This window comes from Strigops habroptila, chromosome 8 (assembly GCF_004027225.2).
Source record: "Strigops habroptila isolate Jane chromosome 8, bStrHab1.2.pri, whole genome shotgun sequence".
In the NCBI taxonomy this organism is placed as follows: Eukaryota; Metazoa; Chordata; class Aves; order Psittaciformes; family Psittacidae; genus Strigops; species Strigops habroptila.
Genome location: NC_044284.2, coordinates 31,547,948 through 31,573,133, shown reverse-complemented (window position 1 = coordinate 31,573,133; position 25,186 = coordinate 31,547,948). Strand labels below are relative to the sequence as shown.

Below are 25,186 nucleotides of genomic sequence, written 5' to 3'. Positions count from 1 at the left end.
GAGAACGAGGCATTTCAATGAATTTTTCCCCTGTGAAAAATGCATACATTTGACATCTTTTTTTTTTCTTCCCAGAAAATGAAAGACAATAAAATATTATTCAAGTAGCACTAGCGCTCTTCAGAGAAGACAAAATTGGAGATGGTGAAGTGTTTCTAATTTTACAGAGAGGGCCCTGCAGTCAGATAGAGATGCCACCTTAGTCCTGCTCTGAAAAGAGAATTCAGATGCATGTTTTGATTTAGATTTTTAGTCTCATAAGAAAATATTTAAGTCAGAACTTGCTATAGAAAACCTTTAGAAACTGCATCGTTGCACTGTGCCCTTGAAATGGCCACAGCTGTCTTCCTTGCCAAGGTTCATCCCAACAAAACACTCGACACTCACACGACACATTTTATCTCTGTGTGTTCTTAATAGGCTTCCGTTTACCTGCTGGAGTGCAACCTGTCAGTTTGGCCACCTCAAATGCCTGCAAGCCTCTATGATATTTTTCCTGCTCCTTTTGTTCAAGGCTAGGCAGAGTAAACTCAGCCAGAAGGGTTCAAGCATCAGTAGGCCACTGGCAAATCCTTTTACAAGGGAGCAATTCCTGCCAAAGAGTTGGCAACAGCTACTACAAGCTGCCTCTCTGAAGTCGTCTTTGTCCTACTTTGCTTAGTTTACTTATTCAGTAAGAGGTCACAGCATCACTGCAATGTGCAAGAAGTTTGAGAAACTTGAGATGCTGCTTGGTATCAGCAATCACCACAGGGTGTAGGAAGATAAAAAGATGAGACTCTAAGTAAAACTAACAAGCAAAAAGGGATATAGGTGTATCTAGGGAGAAAAGTATTCCTCAAGGATGTTCTGGGAGATTCCTGCACAGCACAGCCCACTCACATGCTATAGCTTTAAAAACATTCTTCCTTTTAATGTAGATGCATCAATATAGTATTTGGCACTAAAATTAGGTTCACTGTATCTTTGTATTGAGCCAACTAAAATAGCACTAATTTGGCACAATACTCAAGACCACACAAACTACCTCCTTGCTTCACACAATGTAGACTTTCAGAGAGAAAAAAGCAAGCGCTTTTCGGTCCCACAGGCACCTACTCAGGACGCAGAGTCTATCAGTCTTTGCCATCACGGAGAGTTGCCGTCAATCATTCTTCCAAGGGCCAGTTATTTGGAGCTCTCTAAGCCATTTTTCTCCATGTAGCTCCAGTTCTCCTGGATAGGAATGACTATCTTTCCTCTATTTACCTCAGGAGGAGAGCACCAAGTAGCATCTCCTCAAAGACCGTTTTGGATGGGGGAAAAGAAAAGGACCTTTATCCTACTCTGCCTACAAGGATCCTTGTACTGAAATTTTAATGAGAGTATAGCCTGTGTTTCCAGTCACCTAAAATGACTGGTTTTGGGGATCACCTCAGGTCTCCCTCTTCTTTCACCTGCAGTCAAACATCTTGAACCATAAGCAGACATGCCACGAAACAACACATTTAGCTCTGGGCCTTATTATGATTAGAAAGGTAGTCTGCATTTCAAATGCTTAGCTTCTTACATGCTGCTGTGAAATTCAAACATGTTAAAAAGCTCTTCCTCCTACTCTGCAACATCTCAATAATAGCTCACTGTGCTGAAGAGCAATGATAACTTTGCTGCTGATTTCATACCAGACCAGAATTTCAGTGTTACTATTTTCAGCCAGACTTATTTTTTCTTCACTAACAGCCACTGTCTAACAGCCCAGGTTTAAGGCAAGAAGTACAGAAATAAGATTCCAGCTTTTGTCTCATCTGGCCCTTGAAATTACGATTTTTCCACAACAGAGAAGAGTCAATTGAACTGAAATTTTAAATGTATCTCTAAGACAAGAAACATACTGCATACACTACAACATCCCATGGTGAGACAGGGTCTTTGATAGAATTAGAATTTGCTTTCTTGCATCTCAAATGCAAATTTCTCTGGAGATAGCTAAAAAAAAAAAACATGGTAAGAAACAAAAAAATTCTTCAGCAATATTTTTAGAACATAAACAAACCAAAATATTCTCATTTACATATGGTACATCTTCGTCTCATGTGACATTTGTTATTTTTATTCTCTATGACAATACTGCTCACAAATTAAATAACCAAAAAAAAGCAGACAACATTTCTCATGGCAGATGCTGAAGATCAATAGCTACTTCCCAAAGTTTATGGCATAATTAAAATTTGTAACAGGAATATTTTTCCTTTCAACCCCTCAGGCTAAACGTAGAATTATTGACTAAGTCAAAGTTATGAGGTGTAGCATTTTTATTATGTTTATGGATATATAAAGGATTTTATAGTTTTTATATGTAATCTGGTAAGTATAGAAACAGTAAATAGGAAAAATTCTCTGCATCAGCAAAGCAACAGTTACAAATATTTTGTTGTTTAGGTATGTAGAGGACATGACTTTACATAATTATGTGCTAGTTAACCATCAACTACACTGCAGTTTGCAGGTGGATGACCAGAATGCCCATGAATTAACAGAGAACTGAATTTACAGTCCCCTAGAGCTGGCAGAGCCTTTGTTACACAGAGGCAACATCCTAGGGATGTCATACAACGTGCCAGAGTCATTGACACTGCCAAGAGCTGGAGTAATATGGTATCTGTAACTTAATTTACTGGCATATTGGAATGTCTTTATAATTCAAACCACCCACCTATGCTTTCTTTCAACCAAGGCACACTGAGAAGAGTCACGAAGAGAGAAAGGAGGGCAAACAAGAAGAAAGAGCAGTTGATCAAGGACATCTAAGCATCACCTCTATGAGGAGAGAGAAAAGACAATTCTGCTGTACAACCACCATTGCCATGATTTGGGTTTATGGTAACTCTCAGACTTTCGGGTCAAATATACTCAGTTTAGAAGTGAAAAGATGCATATTTGTTTCCTGTCAGCCCTAAAAACTCAGCCTTGGGCAATGGAAGTCAAATAGATTATTTCTTGCTCATATGTTTCAATCAATGCTCATAACAACACAGGCCAAATTAGACCCTCTCATACCAGTGCAACCTCATTACTTTCATTGTGTTTTCACAAATAAAATATAGCTAAAAAGGCTGGTAAACATTTCTGCTGATGAAGCACAAGAACAAATACAGTCTGACTCAGCCCCTCTTTGCAGCACTAGCAGGAATAAAATGTGGTAAACTTAATTGTGTTATGAAGGCACATAAAATCTGAGCTTACACAGACAGCAGAAATGCCACTTTCATACTAGCACTATTTGAAGAAAAAGATGAATGTATATACAAATTGACAAAGCCAGCTATTATAAAACTATGCTTGGCACTATTGATTCACAGTAGCATTCAGGTTAAAAAACCTCAGCTCTGTTCTCTATGACTGTTTCTACAGGGACAGATTTAGTTAACTTTAGGTTATGCTTTTTATTCTCCTGAATGCTAAGAAGGGCTTCAGTATATGACCAAAATATAACCTGAAGCATGAAAGTGGAAAAAAGCAGAAGCAGCTGCAGTAATAGTCTGCAAGAATGGACTCCCAGCACCAGTGCAGGTCCAAAGGTACCCCATGGCTCTGCACCAGCTGAAATACCATCCTGAGGTAGACGTAACTGTAGAGACAATGGACATGGAAGAAACAAAAATCTAAAAATTCAGCAAAAAGCTCCAGCACTACTACATAGAACATGCACATCTTTTTTGAGAGGGAAGAATATGAAAAGTCTCCTTGAAGCTAAACATTGGTTTCTAACAGTTTCTAGCTACTCCTGATGTAGATCAAGTAAATCTTTCTTCCTTCTCTGACAGATGACTAAATGCAAAAGGAACAGTTTTTCAGTTATTGTTCCCAGTTCTATATATTCCAAAACCATGAGATTCCTAAAAATTATCACAACTGTGATACAGACATTAAAAAAAGCCAAACTGTATCCTTACAGAGTTGGGTCTTTTTTTTTCCTCTGAAATAATGCGAGCTAGAAAATACCAAAACAGGTACTGAAATCACAGTGTTTCTGGCAAACACACACCCTTCTTTAGCAAATCACGCAGTATTTTGTTCTGTACGCGTGAACATGTCCACACTTCCCCAGGGTTGCACAGCTTTCTGTGTAATTAAAAATTAATCTTTGGATGTGAAGATCTGAAGTCACAGAAAAGTAATTAAACTTGTTTGCTTTCTGCAATCCCCATACCTAAGACATATATTCAGCTACATTTGCTGCTGCATAAATCCACAGATCACTGATATAATCTTTTGGAATAACATGCTTCCAGAAGAACATCCAAAATACCCCAAATTTGCCTGAATATTTTCAAATTCATCTGACAGAGATAGCAAAAGCCTCATTTCCTTAGTAAATAAGGTTAAAACACCCAAAATCCCCCAATTTTTTTACATATGCTAACTTTTAACTACTTGTCATTAATATGGACACGTGCAATAAGTATTGAAACCTGTATGACAACAACATCACTATGAAAGCACAAAAGTCTTCACATACGGCACTTAACCTCTTTTCAAGGAATGTGCAAATGACATGACTTAACATTTTCTGTGTCTACCATATTCTGTTTGACGACCTTCACAGTGCACTCTTAGTTAAAATATTCATAAATAGTTTCAGAAGAGTAAATTCAAGCAGCATGCCTTCTCCCCTAAGCGCCTGGTTGGCCTTATGATTAGAAACATGTGAGAGAGATGGAAAATTCAACTACTTGCTAAAATTTCTTTCCACTATTACAGAGTTGCTTCATACACCTCTGGATATACAGTACAAAACAACACATACATTATGACAATCTGGAAATGCAGAAAGTCACTCCGAACCACTAGGAATTAGCAGGAGAACTAAGTAAAACAAGTCTCCGGATTTGGAACAGATCTACGATGACCTGTTTCAAAGTTTTCAAACCTCAATACATACTACATAGGAGAGCATTATTGCACAGGTATTGTGCCATTACTCTTTTTATTTTGCCTAGATGTCCTAAGTAACCGACGTTTCTCCTATTGGCTTGAATCTAACTTAAGTAACCATGACAACGATATAGAAAAAACAACCCAAGAGCAAAAGCTACCCACATACAATAATTGAAAAGTAGAAATTCTTCCAGTGAAGTCTACTTTATCCTACTTTTTCATCATTACTTAAAGCATACTATAGTACAATGTAACATCACTACATTAGTCAGACAATGTCCATATATCTAATGGAATAGTAAGCATATCGTCAGTATGAAGGGACTAATCAAGAGACCAGGCCTTGGGGAGGAAGAAAAAAATCAAAAACAAAACAAAACAAAAAAACCAAAAACAAACCCAACAATCTTAGGGAAAAAAAAAAAAAAAGGAAAACCACCACAACAACACACTTGGGGAGCGAGGCGGGGGGGGAATCTGAATACCTTGATCACAATGATATTGCAGTGAAGCAAAACACCTTGCTTGCCTTTAGAAAGAACATCTCAATGACCCACTGCAAGACAGAATGCTTTTTAAGATACTGTTCTACGATTACACCACCTTATTTGTGATGGAGATCAGTGAAAATGCTGTTTTTCAAGCAAAGGAAAAAGACAAATAAAATAAAGCCCCTCACCACCACCTTTTCCAACACAGCCATGGAATGCAATCCTTGTATTCCATTCCATTCCATGCCAGAAAACTTCCAGTTCTTGAACGAGAAGGAAAAAGAGACCGTGTCAGGACCTGCTACAAATGCAAAGTACTCTTACAATTATGAATTAGTGTCGTACCTGCAGAAGAAGTTTACATAAACTTTGGTTTCTTTTGCCTGAACTGCTGAAACCACATTGGTATTCCTTCTGTGCCAACCTCAGTTCTTTACTTTTCTCCAGCTAGTGACATATCTTCAGAGAAAAGAGGTATGGGAGCGGCCAAAATAAACATAACACCACACACACTGAAGAATGATGTACTGGGGGAAAAACCAGCAACTTTCTTTGGATTGCTTCCCTGAGTGGCAAACACTGAATCTGACAGACACTCCTGCTGAAAAGAGCTTATTTCTACATTTTGTAGAATTTCAAAGTTTAAAGTAGCTTTATGATCAAGATTATGAGGAAAAGTTTTCAGACTCCTTGCAAACATCATGCTTTTACTATACATCCACTATATTTTCAATTTCAGTTCTACTTATTACAGTAAGATGTTGCTATCTTGTTTCATTTTCAAGCATATATATTAGGATGCAAACATCTGCAACATACCTCTAAAAACTGAAAAAGATTGTAACAGCAAAACAACAATAATATGAAGCAGATTGGGAGCTGGAAGTCCTGGGTTTGATACCCAGTTCTGCAGTAGATTCTCACCTGGATTCTCACCAGTAGAGATTCACTGTTATCATGATTCAACTTATGCAGTTTTCTCAATTTCAATAGGCTTATGTTACTGAGGATATTCTGAAACCCCAAATCCTTATTCATGAGCACACAAACTTGGAAATTAAAGATTATTTTTTTTTTTTTTTTTTTTAAAGGTATATCTGTGATAAAAGAGTTAAAAGCACCCAGAAAATGTCAGAATAACTTCAGCTGAAGTCAAAAGAGTGCTCTGTGCTGATCCAGCTGCTGATGGCTCTGCGGGACTATTTGAATCTCATATTCTTCACAGCACCAGGATAGTGATCAGAACATACTTCTCCAGCTCTCTGGATTCACCACTTTGAAATGAAAGTCAAAAATCTACAGGAGGCAGCAATAAAATGAATTATTTTAAATTACCTATTGTTACTCTATCTGGTTGGGGAATAGAGCCAATCTGCGTAAGAAATGAGGAAACCCTCACTATTATCATTCAAAAGGAGTCAAGAAGGGACCCAAAGATGTTCTGCTAACAGCAAATGGGGGGGAGGGTGCAATTCTGAGAACTTAGGTCATTGAACACAAAAGGAGAGGAAGCATTTTTACAATGGACCTTCAGAGCTACCACATCTTGTTAGAGCTATTAACTGCAGCTGATTACAGCATTTCTTAGCATTATTCAGAGTCCTGCTCAAAAAAAACAAACCTGAAAGAAAACCACTCTTCAGAGCCTAGCAAGCAGTGTAGACCTGGTGGCCAAGAAGCCCTCTCATTACGAAAGGGGGAACTTGAGACTGAAAAGCCACCATTTTAAATTCACTTTCTAAGATATTCCCTTTTTAATTCCCAATGCCATGTTCTTCATGTAAGCTCTTGATATCTTCCTATCATTTTTCTCAGCAAAAACTAGTAGTTGTTTCTTTTAGACCCGGTCTGTAAATGTTTCATGAGACTACATATATATTGATCTAAAAATCAACATCAGAACACAAGAACAAACCCTAAGGAACACACGCTTCAGAGCTGATCCAAAGCCCAAATTAATTACAGAAGGGAGCTGAACTTGCTGGAAATTATTTTAAGAATGATTATACTTATTTAATCATATGTTTATATTACGGATATATATAATTAAACCATTTATAGAAATGCCTTAGATATGCTAATAAACAGCACATAAGGGAGCTCTGAAAAAAAAAAAACACAACAAATTTTTCAGGATGGTATATTACTGTCCTGGGTTCAGCTAGAGCAGTCATTTTTATTCCTTCTTAGTAGATGGTGCAGGGCTGTGTTTTTGACTTTCAGCCTGGGAACAACGCTATAACACCAATGGTTTTAGTTGTTGCTAAGTAATGTTTACTCCAACCAAGGACTTTCTCAGTCTCATGCTCTGCCAGGGAGGAGGGGAAGCTGGGAGGAAACAGAGACAGGACACCTGACCCAAACTGGCCAAAGGGGTATTCCATACCACAGCACGTCATGCCCAGTATATAAATCGGGGGGAGTTACCCGGAAGACCCAGATCGCTGCTCGGGTCGGGCTGGGTATCGGTCAGTGGGTGGTGAGCAATTGTATTCTCTCCCCTTGTTATTTCCCTTATCATTATTGTTACTGGTGGTAGCAGTAGTGGTTTTGATTATACCTTAGCTACGGGACTGCTCTTATCTCAACCTGTGGGAGTTACATTCTTTTGATTCTCCTCCCCATCCCTCTGGGAGCAGGGGGAGGAAGAAAGGGGGGGAGTGAGCGAGCGGCTGCGTGGTTCTGAGTTACTGGCTGGGCTTAAACCATGACAATTAGTAACGGCCATACAACTCCTCTCATTCTTGCTCACTTACCGTGCCTCCTGAGAACTGAAAGAACAAGCTGCTTTAACTTGAACTTGTCAATTTAATTCTGTCCTCCTTGGACCAGAGAGGCAAGCATGGATTACACACACTTAGCAAGCGAGCAAAACTACTGTGATCATCTAACAACACATTACAGTGTAAAATCGATTACAACTTATGTACAGTGTCATAAAATTAATATTTACATTAATTGCATCTTGTGGGGCAGTAAAGAGCACTTAGCTCGCGGGAAGACTGAAAACAACAACTCATGTGAAGGAACAGCTCTTGAATCTAAAAGCAAAAAACACAACAACAACAAAGCAAAAAACCCAAACCACCACAAAAATATAAGGTATTCTCAGTTAGTTGCAGTGCATTTTTGAAGGGCTCTCCGTGTGCTTGACTGAATGAAGAATCAATTCATGGCTGGCAGTCAAAGCCCTATTGTTCTGGGCTTTGCTCTTTTCAGTTGTCACACCCAGGCTGCAAGCCTCTGCAGAAATGGAGGTCTGAAGCGTTTACAGAAATAGCAGAATAACAACAGAACAGAACCAAGAGCTAATTTATTCTCTGAGCTTACTGTACTTGGTGCAAAACAAAAATGCTGTAACAGCAGAGTGACCTTACATTTACTGATTGACCAGATGGTGAGAATTACTGACTTATGTAAGCCCCGAGCCTTCTTCACCATCTGACGGCTGTTTGGTGAAATCACATAAAGGTCTCTGTCATAGTCTTTAGCGCACAAACCTAACCATCACAAAACCTTCAGAAGAAAATGCTGCAGGGAAGAGCAAGGAATGAACAGGACTGAAACCTCTGGATCCTCAAAAAAGGGTGTTTTTTCACAGCAGAACTGAGACACAGGGCTATAGCACAGCAAGTAGGTTTGTGCAGCTGCTGCCCAGGCAGTATCTCTTTTGCTAACGAATAAGTGAAGTCAGCCTCCAGGGCTGTCAATCTGGCACCTTTAGTAATTCATACAAGTGCAAAGTTCTCTAAAAATAAATAACATGAAAAGAAATGCAAGTTGTCAGACTAGCAGTGGTTTTGACAGGAATCTTGAGTAATGTTAATTTTTCCACCTTTTTTCCTTAAAAAAATACCAGTTGAATCACCAATTATTTTGGACAGTTTCTAAAAACAAGCACACATGGAAATAACCCAGTACATCAGATTGATGGCAATAGAAAAATATTATACTGAGGATGTATGTGTGTGTTTGCATGCATGTACATACAGAACATTTTTATTTACTGTGCAGCCATAATTCTTGTCCCAATTCCACCAATGCAAATCAAGAGGAATTCTGTTTGACTAAGCTAACTTAGACTAATGAAGAATAGGCACAAATTAAGTCAGAATCACAATCATGGTTACCAAACGACCTGTATAAAATACGATGGACCGGAAAACATTTCAAATCACTTTTATCAATATGAGCTTATTAGCAGCAATGAAATAGCTCCTCACTTCAAGCATGAAAACTAAGATAAGAATTAGGCTGGACATATTTCTGAACCGCATACCCCTGTTACCTCAAGTCAGATCCTGAATGAAGAAAGAAATAATATCAATACTCTCATTACCATCCCGGAAAGGTGTTTAGACCCGGACACTACTGAACATTACTGTTGATTTTTCAAAATTAAAATCTGGATGAAAATTGAATTTGCTACTGTATGTTTGCTGCAGTATGTACATACTTACATACACACACCAAAAAAAAAAAAAAAAAAAATGGAAGAGAAAAAGCAGTGGAATAGAAGTTTGTGGTGAACAAAATCTTCTCTGGCATTTACGGAGTTATTCCCAACATAGGTCTGACATATATTTGAATCCCAGTATAACATGCATGCATCTACATAAAGAATAACTTCAAGGGAAAAAATAGCAGCACATCTCATTGACTAGAAAACTTACCATATCAGCTCTTGGAAAATCATTTGCAAATTTTACAATAGCTTGTGGTTTCTTGCAAAACCCAAAGCAGATACAAAGCTTTACTCCTTGCTGGTATGCAAAGCATGAGAAAGAGGCCAGGAAAAAAATGGTAAAGTCAAGCAAAAGAAAAGCATGGGTTGTATGCCGGGGAAAAAAACAACTGAACGTTAAGAAGACAAAATAATGGAGTAATTCCTCAGGAAGATAATATTTCCTGGGACATTAAAACTGTCTGTTGAAAGAAAAAAGGGCTACTGGGAAAACATTCTTTCTAAAAGCAAAAACTTGACTTTAATGTTGCAAAAGAAGGACTAAGATTTATGAACTGTTGTGCTCAGGCTTCTACTGAAAATTTAAAACACCTAGGACAGAATACTCTGTTCTAACAGTTAGTCTCACAAGTCCTTACAAGGGTTGTTTTGCATGCATGTGTTGGTGCTACCTTAGCACAGCCCAGAGGGAAAAAAAAAAAAGAAAAAAGAAAAAGCAACAACCTGGAATAAGCCAAGAATGCAAAACTGAAAGAATATCCTTCATCTTTATGCATCTGCTATGCCCTGCTCACATGCAACAGGTACTCAATTTGTGCGAAGCAGTTGTGCAAAGCATTTCCTATCCAAAAGTATTTGCAGAAAATTGAACTAAGCTACAGAACGGTAACCTCAACATCCACAGCTCACCTTAAGTTTAAAGCAACCGTTGTTGACAATACAGTACCAAATGCTTACACGATCTTATCAGACCTTCCCTTACTCTCCTAAATTTATGCAGTGTTTTTTTAAAAACAGCGTGTTACAGAGATGAGGGATGTGGATTTCCTGCTTTCTGCAAAATGCATGCAAAAACACATCCCCTCGTGCGGACACGCAGCACATGCTGCAACAGCCGACAGCTAAACAAGCTCCCACATGAGAGACTAACAATGCCTCAAACCTCCACACAGGACAGCACTTCACAGGTTGCATGTGCTTACCTTGTTGGGATGGACTTGGTACGCTAGATTCATTCTCTCCCATTTCGCGAAAAGGATAAACTCCCCTGTAAGGAGCCAAGCCGTATTATCAGGTTGACTTGGTTGCTGTGCAAGTTTTGACCTCCTGACTTCCAGCTGTAGCACAGTAACCATATATCTTTCTTCTGCGAATAATTAGTATCCTGCTTCCTGAGCTACCTGGACTTGCCTGACCTGTTTCTCTATAAACTGACATCATATCCTTTGATCTCCTTTGATTAACATGTGCTTCAGGCAAGGCTGCTTTGCCTCCTCCTGGACTCTCCCACTTACTTGCTCCCCACCCTTTCCTTTCACTTTCACATATACAGCAATCTGAAGAGTATTTCTCTTCTGCAGCAGGTGTTTTAGTCAAGATGCCAAAGCCTGCAGAAAGTTTGCAACTGATTTTAAAGATCCTTTGAATTTACATTTCATATGAAATCTAAATGATAACCATCATGCCAATCTCTGTGGGATGGGAACTTGGCAGCCACAACTCTCCACCAAGGAGGATGATCGTGCAGATGCAGTGCCCCTTGGCAAAAGCTTTGCAAAGAACCCAAAACCTAAAAGTCAGAACCACCCTTCCTGTGTCTTTCACAAAGATTACCTCCAAGGAAAATGCTTTACTTGAACACTGTAATTTTGAGATTGTTTTAACTCTGTAACAGAAAGGGCTTTTAAACAAAACGTTATTTTGCTTCTCTTCCCCTCCTTCCCCGGCACAAGGACACAAACTTTTACTATAATCTCATCTAGCCAAACTTCAAGCTGAGTTCTAAGAAAATATTTGCTCTTTTCTGCTGTGGAAATCAAATAACAGGTGTCTGATACATTTGTGATCAATTTGTTAAACAAGTACACCTGTCTCTGCCTACAAAGTTAGCTTTATTTTAACATTTACATTTGCAACTGCCAATGGCAAAAATCAAAGAAAAGCCACCACGCTATTTTAAAGGAACAAATAGTGACAAATTAAAAGAGGTAAGTAGCTCTCACAATGTTAACCTCTGTCTGGATTACAACTCAAAATGGTCTAATCAATGGTGTTAGACATTTTTTCTATCCAGTAGAAAATAAGTCTATTTTAAAAACTAAACTTTATTGGTTTGTTCTTCCCTATTTAAAGTAGTGAAATTAGTATTTATTAGAACAGCAACATGATGAGGAGGAGGAATTGAAGACAGTTTTTCAAGGTAATTCAAGTTAGGTAAAGCATATCTTTAAAGCAGAATTCCTGAAACAAACTATGGTAACTCAAACAAAACTATTATTTAAGAATATCCCCACAGACAGTAACACTCCTTAAGCTAATTATCACATAGGCAGAAGTAAAAAAAAATTTACGTCTTTTAGTGATTCACTGTCAACTTTTTCTGTACACCTTAAGCACCTTCATCTTCCACACATGCAACTAGCTTTTTGCCATATTGAGTATCTGAGTATTGCTAGAGAAGGTAAATCAGACATCCCAAACCTGAATCATCTGTAGTGAATTCCAAAAGAACTTCTCACTTGGTTCACCAAATTTAAGGAGACTACAAGAAAAAAACTTATGCTTTATTCTTGCCTAATTATCAAATTAGTTGGGTTAAATCAACCATTCTGCAGTCAGAAAAGGCTCTTTAATCAATAAAGCAAAGAGAAAAGCAAAATGAACTTATGTTTGAAAAATGAGCCTTTCATTATTTTATTACTGTTAGCATAGCTGAGCTTTTGCTAGGTTTTTTTCCCAGAATCCTCAATCTCAGCTCATGGCCCAAAATTTGTAGTCAGTGGTTCCTATAATTCATCAGGCTCATCCCTCTTAGAGTACCAATTTACTGTCAATGGACTGAAGCCAGTCCAAAGTCAGTGTCAGGAGGTAAGACTCTAGCAGACACCTGGGGAATCTCCCCAGTCACGCAACAGACACCTGGCTACTTCCCGTTCCAACACTGAACATAATCTTGAATCAATTTACTAAGCTTCCACTTGAAGGTATGAGTGAAACATCCAACTGAAACATACATTTAATGGATGGAGGTCTTTTTCAGCTCAGTATTACAGCAGCTTCCTCTGCTTACAGACAGAGATCAAATTAAGTTATTTTTGTGTGCACAGAGATGCATAAATACGAACTTTACTGTCTTTGTGATTACTTTAAGAGTGACAAGCGAAAGTGACCTTTCCTGAAAGTATTCAGTGGTAGTGTTAATGAAATAAGCATGCAAGAGTGGATACTGGGAGCTTGTTAAAGGGTCTGACTATGTCTAATCCTGCTTTGCAAACAAGTCCCTAATACGAAAGATTTGCACCACCTTCCTGAAACTCAAAGCTGATGAAATGCACCTAAGACAGGAGAAGGAAAAATATTTGGGCACTGATTTTTCTTTATTTCAGCTCTCAAAGACACTATGGCCAAGAGCACCATTTATTACTAGTTTGATTTGGGAACCAATATCGAGGTTACACATACCCCTTCCTGGGTACAGCAGAGGAGCCCATACAGAAACTCTTCCTTGACCATAAAACTTGGGGAAGTCAAAAATTTAGTGCTGAGTTTTTATATTCAAACAAGCTTGAGTTGCTCTATATTTAGAAGACATATTTAAGAAAAACAAGTCTATTATCAATGAAGTTCTGCAGTGCAAAGCAAGATATATTTGGTAATTAACTGATGAGAGAGAAACATCTGAAGCATTTCTGCCCTCTCCAAACACAAACTGTCCATATCTTGAAAGACAGAAATCCTTAAATACCCTGTAACTTCTTAACATGGGAGAAATCATAATGATCAGGTTTCACCTTCAGTAACATATTCTGTGAGGTCCTCCCCCTTACAAAGAGAGCTACTAACTCCAAAGACAACAGAAATCTAAGGTAACAAAAAATCTTCTAACCTACTGAGTACCAACACTTCATTTAGGAGTGAGATTCTGATTTGGGGTTTTTAGCACCTATTTAAGTATTTTATATTTTATGGTTTAGCATTTTATCACTCTATCTTCTGTTAACTCTTAAATATTTTTAAGAATTCAAGACAAGACAGTGGTACTACTGAAAATACTTCTTCCTTTGAAACAAAGCCTACAAGTGGGAATAGTGCAAAAAGGACTGAAGCTCAAGATTTTTTCATATTCCCTCTTCCAACAATGACTGATGGTGAGAAATGGCTAGGTTGTGGTTTTGTTCTCCTAAAATTATTTGTGTGCAATGACTTAAAAGGAGTGATTTCCAAAGGAGGAACTCTTAATTCAGACACTCTCTCTAGAAAGACACAAACGTGAAAATGCAGTGGGTTTGTTCTACTCCCATAAAAAAGGATAAAGTTATTCTTTGTATTTACAGTACAGCAACTACAATGTTTGTCAATTCTATGGAGTGCATTTGACAGACAATGAACAGATATATTGATTATGATAGCAATCAGGGCTACAAAAGAGAAAAGCTAGATCTTATGCTGCACATACAGCCATGCCAAACAGATCGCTGCATCATACTGCCAATGTCATGGATGACTGCAAGCCTAAGCTCTATGTCATTAGAAACAGAGCACTCTCCATCAACAATAAGGGTTGCCAGAGGAAATGAAAGAAGACAGAGACTCTCTTTTTACAAGGAGTCACATGAAGAAGATGAGGGGTAATGGGTACAAGTTACTCCCAGAGAGATTCTGACTGGACACAAGAGGAAGATGTCTCACAATGAGAACAATCAGCCATTGGAATAATCTCCTCAGAGAAGTGGTGGATTCCCCAACGTTGGACACTTTTAAGATACGGATGGACAGTCATGCTTTGCCAAGAAAGGTTGGACCAGATGATCGTTGAGGTCTCTTCTAACCTGGGATTCTGTGATTCTATATTGTCATAAGTTCTTTAAACTCTGCAAATCTCAAAACCGAAAGCCTTCAGAAAAGCAAAGGTTTCCTGTAAGCGCTGGCCAAATTGCCTTCAGGACTCTCACTTCTACTCAAGAATCTAGGTATTATATAGAATTAATGCAAACAAAGTAATATCATCAAGAGCTAACACATCTGCTGTCATTCTTTATTGGTAACGTGTTTCAAACTCCCAGAAATATTATGCTATGTACTCTACTAATGTAAGAGAAAGACGTGGGGGAAGGAGGGTGTGTGGGTGTGGGGTGTGTGTTCCTAAAGAATATAGTTTCGATGTTTCAAAAACACGAATAATGAGGCACACTTACCAGATGTGAAATTGCATAAATAACACAAATCATATCTAGAAATGAAATGTAAGCACTGGGAATATGCAGAGTTCAAATTGCTAAGATTACTCTCTGATCCAGTCTCTATGAAAACTTGCTAGTTGATAACCAAGTGCTTTAAAGCATATAACAGGAAAGGAGCAGTCCACAACGTCTCTTGTAGTGACTACCTGTCTGGCACCACGGACATTTTCACAAGAAAAAATAACAAATATTTCACCTTCAACAATGGTGGGATTGCAAGGAGAAAAGGGACAGTGCCAATCCTGTCTCCCTCACAGATGTTCAGGTTTTTATACTGCTGGTGTTTGCAGGTTTTTTTGGCGGTGGTGGTGATTTGTTTCTTTGTCTCTTTTAAGAGCAACATAGCTATTTTATTTGTTCCATGGAAAATGGTACACTAAAAGGAACAGCACTACTTGGTTAACCTCCAAATTACAAGCAGCTGTTTAGCCTACAACCTCAATTAAAATAGGAGATGGGAGAGGAAAAAAAAAAATCTTTTCTTCCACAATTAAAATGGATTAAATACAAAAGCAAGGATAACCAGTCTCAAAAACCACAGTGAAATAGGTTTTCAGTGTTTATGCAAATGGTGCACTAAGAAAAAAAAGAGTGACTGAGCGCCAGCAGGCAGAGGCAGTGCACAGACAGAGCTGAGCACTGAGCAAAACCCAAGACTTGCTCCATCATCGATGAGATTTTCATTCCTCTTATCTGAGTTTTATTTCCAAGTCTAGTTTCACCAGTTACAAGGCTGTGATATAAAACTCCATACAGATGCAAACATCACCAGTTTGGAGCTTACTGGGAAACAAAGTATATTTGTTCTCATTTATTTCTAAACACTAATTACAGCTCACTACAACTTTTTGTCAGAAAACTATTTGCTATCAGAAAAATATCACTTTATTGAAACAACTATTTTCACGGTGAAATGATCTAGTTTTAATAAACCTTCCATTGAGAAAGTTTCTTCGGTTCATAAATACTTTTAGTTTTTTGCTGCAGGTATTTTTTTTTATTTTTTTTTTTCCTAAAAGACCAGCAGAGGCTCCAAAACACCACTGTAACCTGCAACACACTGATGTGGACTGAACAGAACTAAGATTCAGGTCTTCCAGACTCAACAGGGGGTGTTTTTCCCTCTTGGCCACTTTGTTTGAGGATGGCTGCACAGAGGAACAGTCTCCTTTTTCAAAAGGGCAACCAGCAAAATGACTAACAAGTAGCTCAAGCTCTCCCTGATCCCTTGCTGAGTGAGAAAATAACATGCCAAGGGAATATATTAGTATGCAGAAGAAAATAGGGTTCAAAACATCCATGGACTTTTCATTATTTTTGTTTTGTTAATAATGCATACATTACTTTTCGCAATACCTGAATTACGGATAATAGTGTTTTCTCACCAAGACCTATGAGTCCTGACATGATTGACAGATGTAACACAGTAGATCTAAGACTACAGTTCAATCTGTGACCCCATTTGCTAGCTTTATGACCATAAGAAAAGAACTCAGCATCTCTCCACTCTCAAAGTCCTAATCTGGAAAGCTGAAACAAGAACACTTTGACAGATTTCCCCAACAGAGGTATTTTTCCCTCCACAGAAAATAGGTGCTTTGTCAAAATGTGCTTTCTGAAGCTTCTTTAAATATCTTTTACTAATTGGTTCCTGCTCCTCAGCGTTCATACAGCTTTAGTAACCAAACCTCAAACAAATGTTAGCAATCAAAATCAGCAATGGCCTCCTGATTCACTTCTAGAGTTTTTAGACTTCCTACTTAATGAAAATATAGATGAGTCTGTAGAAAATAAATAACTCAAGCTGACTTCAACAGCTGAAAGATGAGCGTACAGAAAACAAAACTACAGACACATTACTATGAAGTTGGTTTTAGACGACAGAAAGAATTAGCTTCTTTTTCCTTCTAATTTGGTCTTTTTGGTATTAAACAAAATCAAATTATGCAAATGAGTGTAAAGATCTGATGCACAGACGATGATACTTCATAATCTGGACCTGCAAATTATAGTAATGCAGAGTATGTAAGATGTAGTAAAAAGCGTAACAATTCCACTGCCCTTCAACCCACTTGACTAATTATATAAGCAGTGGAACTAAAAAGTCCTTTTTACAGATGTTGATTGTTTTCCTCAAAAACCTTTGCACAATTTATTTCTACCACTCCTACTTTTGATGAATCTTGGAGTTACAATTGAAAGCAAAGGATAAATTGAATGACAAAAGTAAGCAGCTTTAAAAAAGGAGAGCACAGCTGGGAAGAGTTGTGGTTTAAGTAGGTCAGCTTGCATTCCAACCACATACGTAAGCTTTTATAACAAATATACTGTATCAAATACAGTGATTTAACATGGAGATAGATTTTCAAGCCAATGAAGACTTGGATTCTGAAGTATCTTCTACCTCAGCAAATACAGAAGAACCAGGAAGAATCTTCGGTGTGAATCTTCAATCACTAAAGATTGTTCCAACAGAAGAGCTGTTAGATACATATATTTATATATAAAGATATATGTATGCATGTATATATTATAGAGAAGCTATAAAATTACCTCGCTTTGTGGGACTGAGGCTCAGATCCCATCCTATCACACCCTCTTTGGCAGCAGGGCACACGCATCACATCTGAATTGTGTTTCAGACTGAATACATTCTTCCTTTTTTTTCTCCAAACTAGTTAGTTCAATTATTTACTATAAGTAACTCCCTATACAAAGCATTTCTAGTATAGAGTAACGCTTTTCATTATTGTTTGCATCTCCTAATTGTCTATGCAATACTCTATTAAATGAGCTGTATTTTTCCAGAGAGAGTAAAGGCAGCAAAATCTTATTCTTCCCAACTAGGGGGAAGGAGGATAAGGGAAGAACAGAGAATATAGATTAGTATCAGCATTGTTTTCCATTCTCCTCAAATTTGCAATAAAATTTTATTTTTCCCAATTCCAGTGGTGGTGGTGCACTCTTGGAAAACACAGCTGTTGCCTTTATATTTACTAGTATGCAGTTATTGCACTGCTTAATATATTTTCACATAGTTTTTTTTAATACAGAAGCAACATAGGAAATGAGATCTAAAATACATTATCCTGCCCCTTTTTCCCTGCTTACATACCATGCACTCGTTTCATATTCTTTAATCAATAAAATGTTTCCCTATCTCAGACAAGGTATTATGTAAGGCAAATAAAATACCATAGAAGCCAAAATGAAGGATGAGAAGTTAATTCTGTGTCCATAATTAGGTAATCAGAATCTCACTTTCAAGCAGTGCTCATGGTACACACACACACACACACACACACAAAAAAAAAACACACCACCACACCAAACACCAAAATCTTTAACTCATCTGCTCTGCATTGATCTTTCCATGACTTTATGTTTGAGTGCCATAAGAAAAGCAAAAGCCCAACAGAAATTACTACAGTATGAGGCAGTAGATGAAAATTAAAGAAAACCCATGCAAAAAATAGGTTTGAAAAGTCAAAATTGGCTGATTTAAAGCATCAATGTAAAACACAACTTACATAGTTTAAGGGGTTTTTTTAACCAATGTAACCAGTATCTTAATAGTTTAATAGTACTGAAATTTTATAAGACACCAGCAGGTATTCCAACAGAATGCCAAAAACATTTAATATATTCCACTTGCATTCCTTACAGCTACAAAACCTGGCCAACATTTACTTAAAGTTTAAAATCATATAATTTGGTTTTAAAGAAAAGACCATTTCTGGTAACATTACAGAGGTTGGCCAGACTTTTTTTAATGGCACTGCATTGTACAGACAAAGAAATGGCAATATTATTTTCTTTTGTAATCTTATTGATCCTTACTTATTGTCTTGGTTCAATTATAATAATTTTAATTTGAGACTTTTATGTCTTAAAGTCTAAAAATCTATGAATCTAGGAATCTAATTACTCCCCTAGTAATTTTAGGGGAGTAAATAGCCAACATTTCAGACATCTTGGCCACAAACACAGATTCATAAATCTTAAATTTGTAATCTTTTCATTCAACGATATAGTAGATTAAAGCCCAACTTCAAACACTTGGATACAAAGTTTCTGTAATACTAGTTCAGTATGCAGTTCCTTCAATCGTGGTGGATAATTTTAAGTTATACTATATCAGCAGTCACTTAAACATGCAGATGTTGGGAAAGCACAATCTTACTTACAGACCAAAGTCACTCTTCAGAATACAAATTACCATGAAATACAGTCCTGAGCAGTTTATCCAAACTTTCCCATGAATCATAACAAGCTACAAAACATTTCTCAATACCCTGTAGCAAACTTAAGGCTTGTAATATAAGTATAAACCATTAAAACAATAAATAGTAAGTCAGAAGTTACAGTTTACAACATGAAGAATGAAGGAGAAAGACCATTTTGCTAGACAATTGCCTTAATGCTTTGGCTATACAAATTGAAACATTCCAAACCTTTCACCTGATTTCCAGAGTATCTCCAGTTACAAGGAAGTAATTCTACACAGTTGGCTGCTGTGTGTTTGCATGGGGACAGAGAGAATAGACTGTTCAGAAAAAAAAAAAGTTACACGAAAACACTAATTTTCGCCTAGATTATTCAAAGTCTGATAATTACAAAGTTTCTAGAAAACATAATGGATTTCTTTGCAGCTTCCATCAAAACATTTCCATACAAACACTCTCTATTTTGACAGCTGGTCAGGTTTCACAGTGTGCCAAATGCTCTAAAAAAGTTTCAGCCTTAACAACAGCCATCAACAAAAACACTGAACCCAACAAGAAAAAATGGAAGTGAGCATTTTGCATATGACAATTGCTCTCACTAGCAGGAGAGAGATGATTTTTTTATTTTTTTCCTTCTAAGAATCCCCAAGGCAACAGAATGGCAGATGTATACACATTAACCATGTTTCTGCCTTGTAGAAGAAACAGGCACAAAACAGATAGGTAGATCTCCTGTCCAACAATTCAAAACTAGAACCCAACCTGTTCCTACAGCTTTGGCCTTATCATTAGGCACCAAAGTTGTTCCTGAGAGTCAAAAGTGCTAAGAAAATTATGTCCTCTGGCAATATCAAAACTACACACCCTACTAGACTGTGCAACCTGGGTCTGCAAGCCAGTTGCAACTTCTTAATAATTATCTCCATAGAAAAGAAAAGAAATTGCTAGTTCAAGATTCACTTAATCGTAACCACCTTAATGTGGTAACATCCATCTACTTCTCTATAAAGCCCTTCTTGAGAACACCAAACTAACAAAGGCCACCCTTCAATCTCCCTAACAAAGCACCACCTATGCACAACTATACTGCCACAGAAAGATAGAATCTACAGCTCACACTGACACTCATATTCAAAATTCATTTGAACTGTTGTACGAACAACTTTTACAAGGTCAAGTCCCTCATATTCCTCACTTTACACACTTTGTTTGCAGCCTGGTATTATTCCATTCAAAGAAGGGAAACAAAGTAGATGTGTCACTTCGTAACTGTGTTTCAACCACAAAAAAAAAAAAAAAAAAAAAAAAAAAAAAAAGGCAATCTTCTCAAGGTTTCAATTATAACGCAAACCCCAGCTCTTCATCTTTCAGCGCTGAATGTATTGATGGTCATTTTCAGAGGGTTCTCAGACTAAAAAAACATAGCTTTACCTGGAGTTAGATCTAAGAGCTTGCAATTCAGGCAAATCTCTTGATAAACATGGCTATAATCTTGAAAGCATAACAACTACATGGGACAGAATTCACAGTATGTTCCGTTCCCTTAACTAAAATGCTTGATTTGCTTCAATTCTTCTTGTGTTTCTTTTTCAAAGAATGAAATACATAGACACAAAACATGTAATACACAAACCTAATCCAGCTATGATACCTACTGAGAATAAAGTATGCAAAAATGCCAAAGTCAGTCTTTATGAGCTGAAGAGATGAGCCAATTCTCAACTCCTCTGTGCTGACAAGGGACCTTAGCCCACCGTCCCCACGTTGCCAGGCAACCATCCCTGTATCCTCAGCTGTATTCATTAGCCATTAACCACCATCAGGCTCCCTTTCTTTTCTCCCTCACACAGGCTCCCACTCTCACAGATGTATGAAGGGGAGGGGGAAGTTAAACAAGATGACTTTCTTTCTGATCAGAAATAACATTCTGAGTTTTAATAGCTAATAGATTTTAGCCAATTCACACAATTCATATACCTGCTTTGTAGTGAAAGCCATAGCATGAATACCAGGTACAGTTCTTTTAGTAAGAGGACTCTGTTAAAAGTCGACATTAATAGAAATCTTCTAAAATGCCTATTATTAAGCAGTGATGATCTCATGCTGACAGAACTGAAGCACCCTTTGAATTTATAAACAGATGACAGCTTTTTAACTCCAGAAGAATGGCATCTGACATGAGGAAATGCTATTCTAAACCTTGTCGAGATAAATAAAAATCAAATGATCTCAGAAGTAGAAATGTGTCATCTTCAATGTATTCCATGGAAATAAACAAAACTTCAACCACTGGAGGTACTGATCCACTGTACTTAATATCAACATACATATGCACCACCTCCAAAGCAGCAGTTTCCCCGCCTGCCATCACCAAGGCGCAGGTTAACGTCCACTCAGAGGCACTAATAGGTAAGTTACGCAGCCATAAACATAGCTAGACAATGCAAACGAAGATGAAAAGTCTTTCCTGCCCAGCCCCAGGTTTGCTTCAGGCAGAGCAATTCTCATTCAGCTCCTCACATTGCAGCCTAACCATCAATGGTGTCACAGGGGAAGTGGTAGGACCGCGGCTGAGGACAAAGGGGAAGATAAAGCTCTTTCAGCAAAAGTTCATGCTTGTATCACCTTAATGCTACCATCAAACAACCCTGTAATACATTCTTGATTCTTCAGAATCTTGCTAGTTTCCTTGAGACTGAAGTTTAATAGAACTCCTCAAGTGAAGTATTAAAATGTTGGAAAACTTACTGCAAAGCATTAAAAACCATTGAACATTGCAAACCCCACAATTCTACAATAAGGAAACACAAGATTCCCAGCATAATGCTGTGCAGAGATCTCTCTTGAGCACACAACAGAGAAGCTGCGCTGTCTCTCTATCCTTCTGTATTTTTGAGACCACCATGTGAACGTGTTTTCAGATCTGTCCACCACCACCGAAGAAGGTGCTTGGTTAGCGATTATTAGGACAGAGACCATGAACAAGCCTGGAAAACACCCTTACAAAGGCTAAAAGAGCTTAGTCTGATATTTAAGTCAAAGTTGGGGTGTGATTAACCAGCAGTCAAAATAACGAAGCCAGGATCAGAAGTGTGATAGCATAAGGTTGTGCAGGTGAGCAGAAAAAAGAAGTGCTATTTTCAATGCTTCAAGCTGATTCAGATATATTCAAGAAATAAACAAGGCAAATGTTTTCCAACAGTGTAATCTGTTGGGCAGTTTTCCAAGAATCATTAGAGCTTTTCCATTACCAGAATCTTCAAGATTGGAGGCTTTTGCTTTATTTTAACTGCAGCTACTGAACACACAGAAGTAATTATTCCAAGGAAGGCCTATTGCCTCCAGACAGGACAATCACATCAGTTGCTCTAATCTTCAATTTTTCCATGGTCTGTATATAGCAACTACCAAAGGAGAAAACACACACCACAACACAATTACATTTGACATGAAGAATTGATAAGAGAAGGAACAGTGCTATCACCTAGGAAGACCACTCTCCCCCAATTCCTTAATAAGGCTCCTGGGTATTCTGTTATATACTTCATGAAACAAGACATGAAAATGAATGAAATTTAGCAAAGCATAAGTAAAACACAGAAACAACTCTTGATGTCAAAAAACTAGATGATAGAGACAATTCTACAGCATGGAAGGAAATATCCTGACTTCTACCATTTGCTCCTTAGAGAACAAAACCATTTTTACAGACTCAAGTTTCACAAAATTTTCTTCTGGTTGCATCAACACAAGTCAAAATTGAAGATCCTCTTCTCATTTCCAGATGAAACTTCTGTAATTTGCACCCAAAGTAGACAGCACAAGAAAAGGGATTTTATCTGGCCCACTTTAGTATAACACGTATAGTTACACCTATTTGCTACTTAGGCAAACGCAATACTGATCAATCTCTACAGTGCCAGATTTCTTAAAACACTTCTCTCTGATGCCAGAGTCTAATGGAGACTTTAAAACTATTTAAACCATGAAACCATCATGATATAACTGAAGGAATTGTCAAATTTGTTTGGTATCACCAAACAGCGCAAAGAGACAAAGCACAAGAATCTGAAACTGTTCTTGCTGCGACCACATGGCCCAGAAGCACTGGGAGAGATGCGCATCTTCATGGACAGCAGCCTCCCCACAAGCACAGCCCTCCATCTATTGACCAAAGGTATCTGCTTATTGTGCTCATGGGAAGTATTTGAGGTATAGAGTGGAAATGGCTATCCTGGCCAAACAGAGCTACTTCTCTGAACTACCAGGAAATGTAATTTTGCTTTTTTATTCATTGTGACTGTCTAAGTTCTATAAGAGCGTTTTTGCAAATTTTAGAGTCACATAATCTCATCATTGCAAGCCTGTCATCTGTAACTTTATTAAAGCTTCATTTCATTAACACTTTATCAGTACCATGACAGTAATTTAGAGGAGTTAAATACTTGCTAAGAATAAGACATTCTCACCACCTGTGAGTCTTGGATATTTCCCAAATATCTCAAATATTAAGTTTTAATATACACTTACTTGGAGTCTTACTATAGGAACATCTGCATTTAAATACTGTTCAAATCAGAAAATTATTAATAGCAAATTATTTAAATAACTCCATAGTCCTTAAAGAAAACTTCCAATTCTCATGAAGCCCTAAGAGAAGGATCATAATCCCACCTGAAAGGGGATACAACCAAGCCTGTGATACAGTGCCATCAAGTAGAACAAAATTATAAAACAAAGCTAAACTCTTATCCTGCTATGGGTTTCTGTCCTACCCCATGGGCAGCTGGGCAGGATCACTGAAGGCCCAGCTGCCTGGAACTTGGTTTTATGGCAAGTCCAGTATCACAACCCCTAATACTAGGGATATAAAGTAGCATATGGCTTCTATTATATCTAATAGCATTGGTTAAATATGGACACAGTTTCACTTGAAAGTAATGATTTTTGAGTACAGCAATTTCACTGACCCCTTCATCTATACACACAGCAGGGCAAGTAGATCCAAAAAGTTTCAAACACTGAAAATTACCCATTTTGATTTATTTCAATGGATGAACAAGACTTACTAAACAGTCAAATGAAGCATAGCCATGATATTTAGTGGAGATTTAGAATACTTAACTGAAGTCACAAGTAACTAACTGCCCATAAAGTTATTAAAAGAATTATTTTCAGCAATAATTTTACAAAAAAACCAAGCTTGCTGCATCCTACTACAGAATACAGCAAGTTAAACAATTCAGGAGGAGAAATACTAAAATATGCGGTGTTAGAGGATACATTTTCCATATACATGAGAAATCAAAGCATACACATACAAAATGAAAGTTGTAGAGTGCTGAAAATTAGTCTCTGGTTTAGCTCTTACTTTCCTACATATATTTAATTACCCCTTCGTCATTTTCACTGCCTTGCTCTCTATACCAGGAGTATGGTACCATGAAAGTAAAATGAAGAGGAACAAAAATGTGAATTCCCATTCTAGCAATTTTGTTTGCAACTGAGCTCATGAAATACAGAAGCTAGAGTTGCAACCTGATTTTCAATTATTTATACTTTGCTGCCTTCATAATTTCACATTTTCCATTCAGTTATAGTGATCTCTCCTTCACACGCATATTCAAT

General features: G+C 37.6%; 1 protein-coding gene across 9 annotated transcripts in view; it reads right to left on the bottom strand.

The window, feature by feature from the left end:
- NAALADL2 (N-acetylated alpha-linked acidic dipeptidase like 2) overlaps positions 1-25,186 on the bottom strand; it is a 494,598-nt gene that overhangs the window by 364,965 nt on the left and 104,447 nt on the right. For 5 of the 9 annotated variants that reach the window (XM_030494655.1, XM_030494654.1, XM_030494663.1 and 2 more), the window contains exon 4: positions 11,076-11,140. The exons of 3 other annotated variants lie outside the window; for them this stretch is intronic. In XM_030494655.1, coding sequence (XP_030350515.1) covers positions 11,076-11,118 — 43 coding nt within the window. In that variant the 5' untranslated portion in view covers positions 11,119-11,140. Of the gene's footprint in view, positions 1-11,075; positions 11,141-25,186 lie in introns of those variants that run through there. One more of the 9 variants, XM_030494661.1, reaches the window with a different exon arrangement.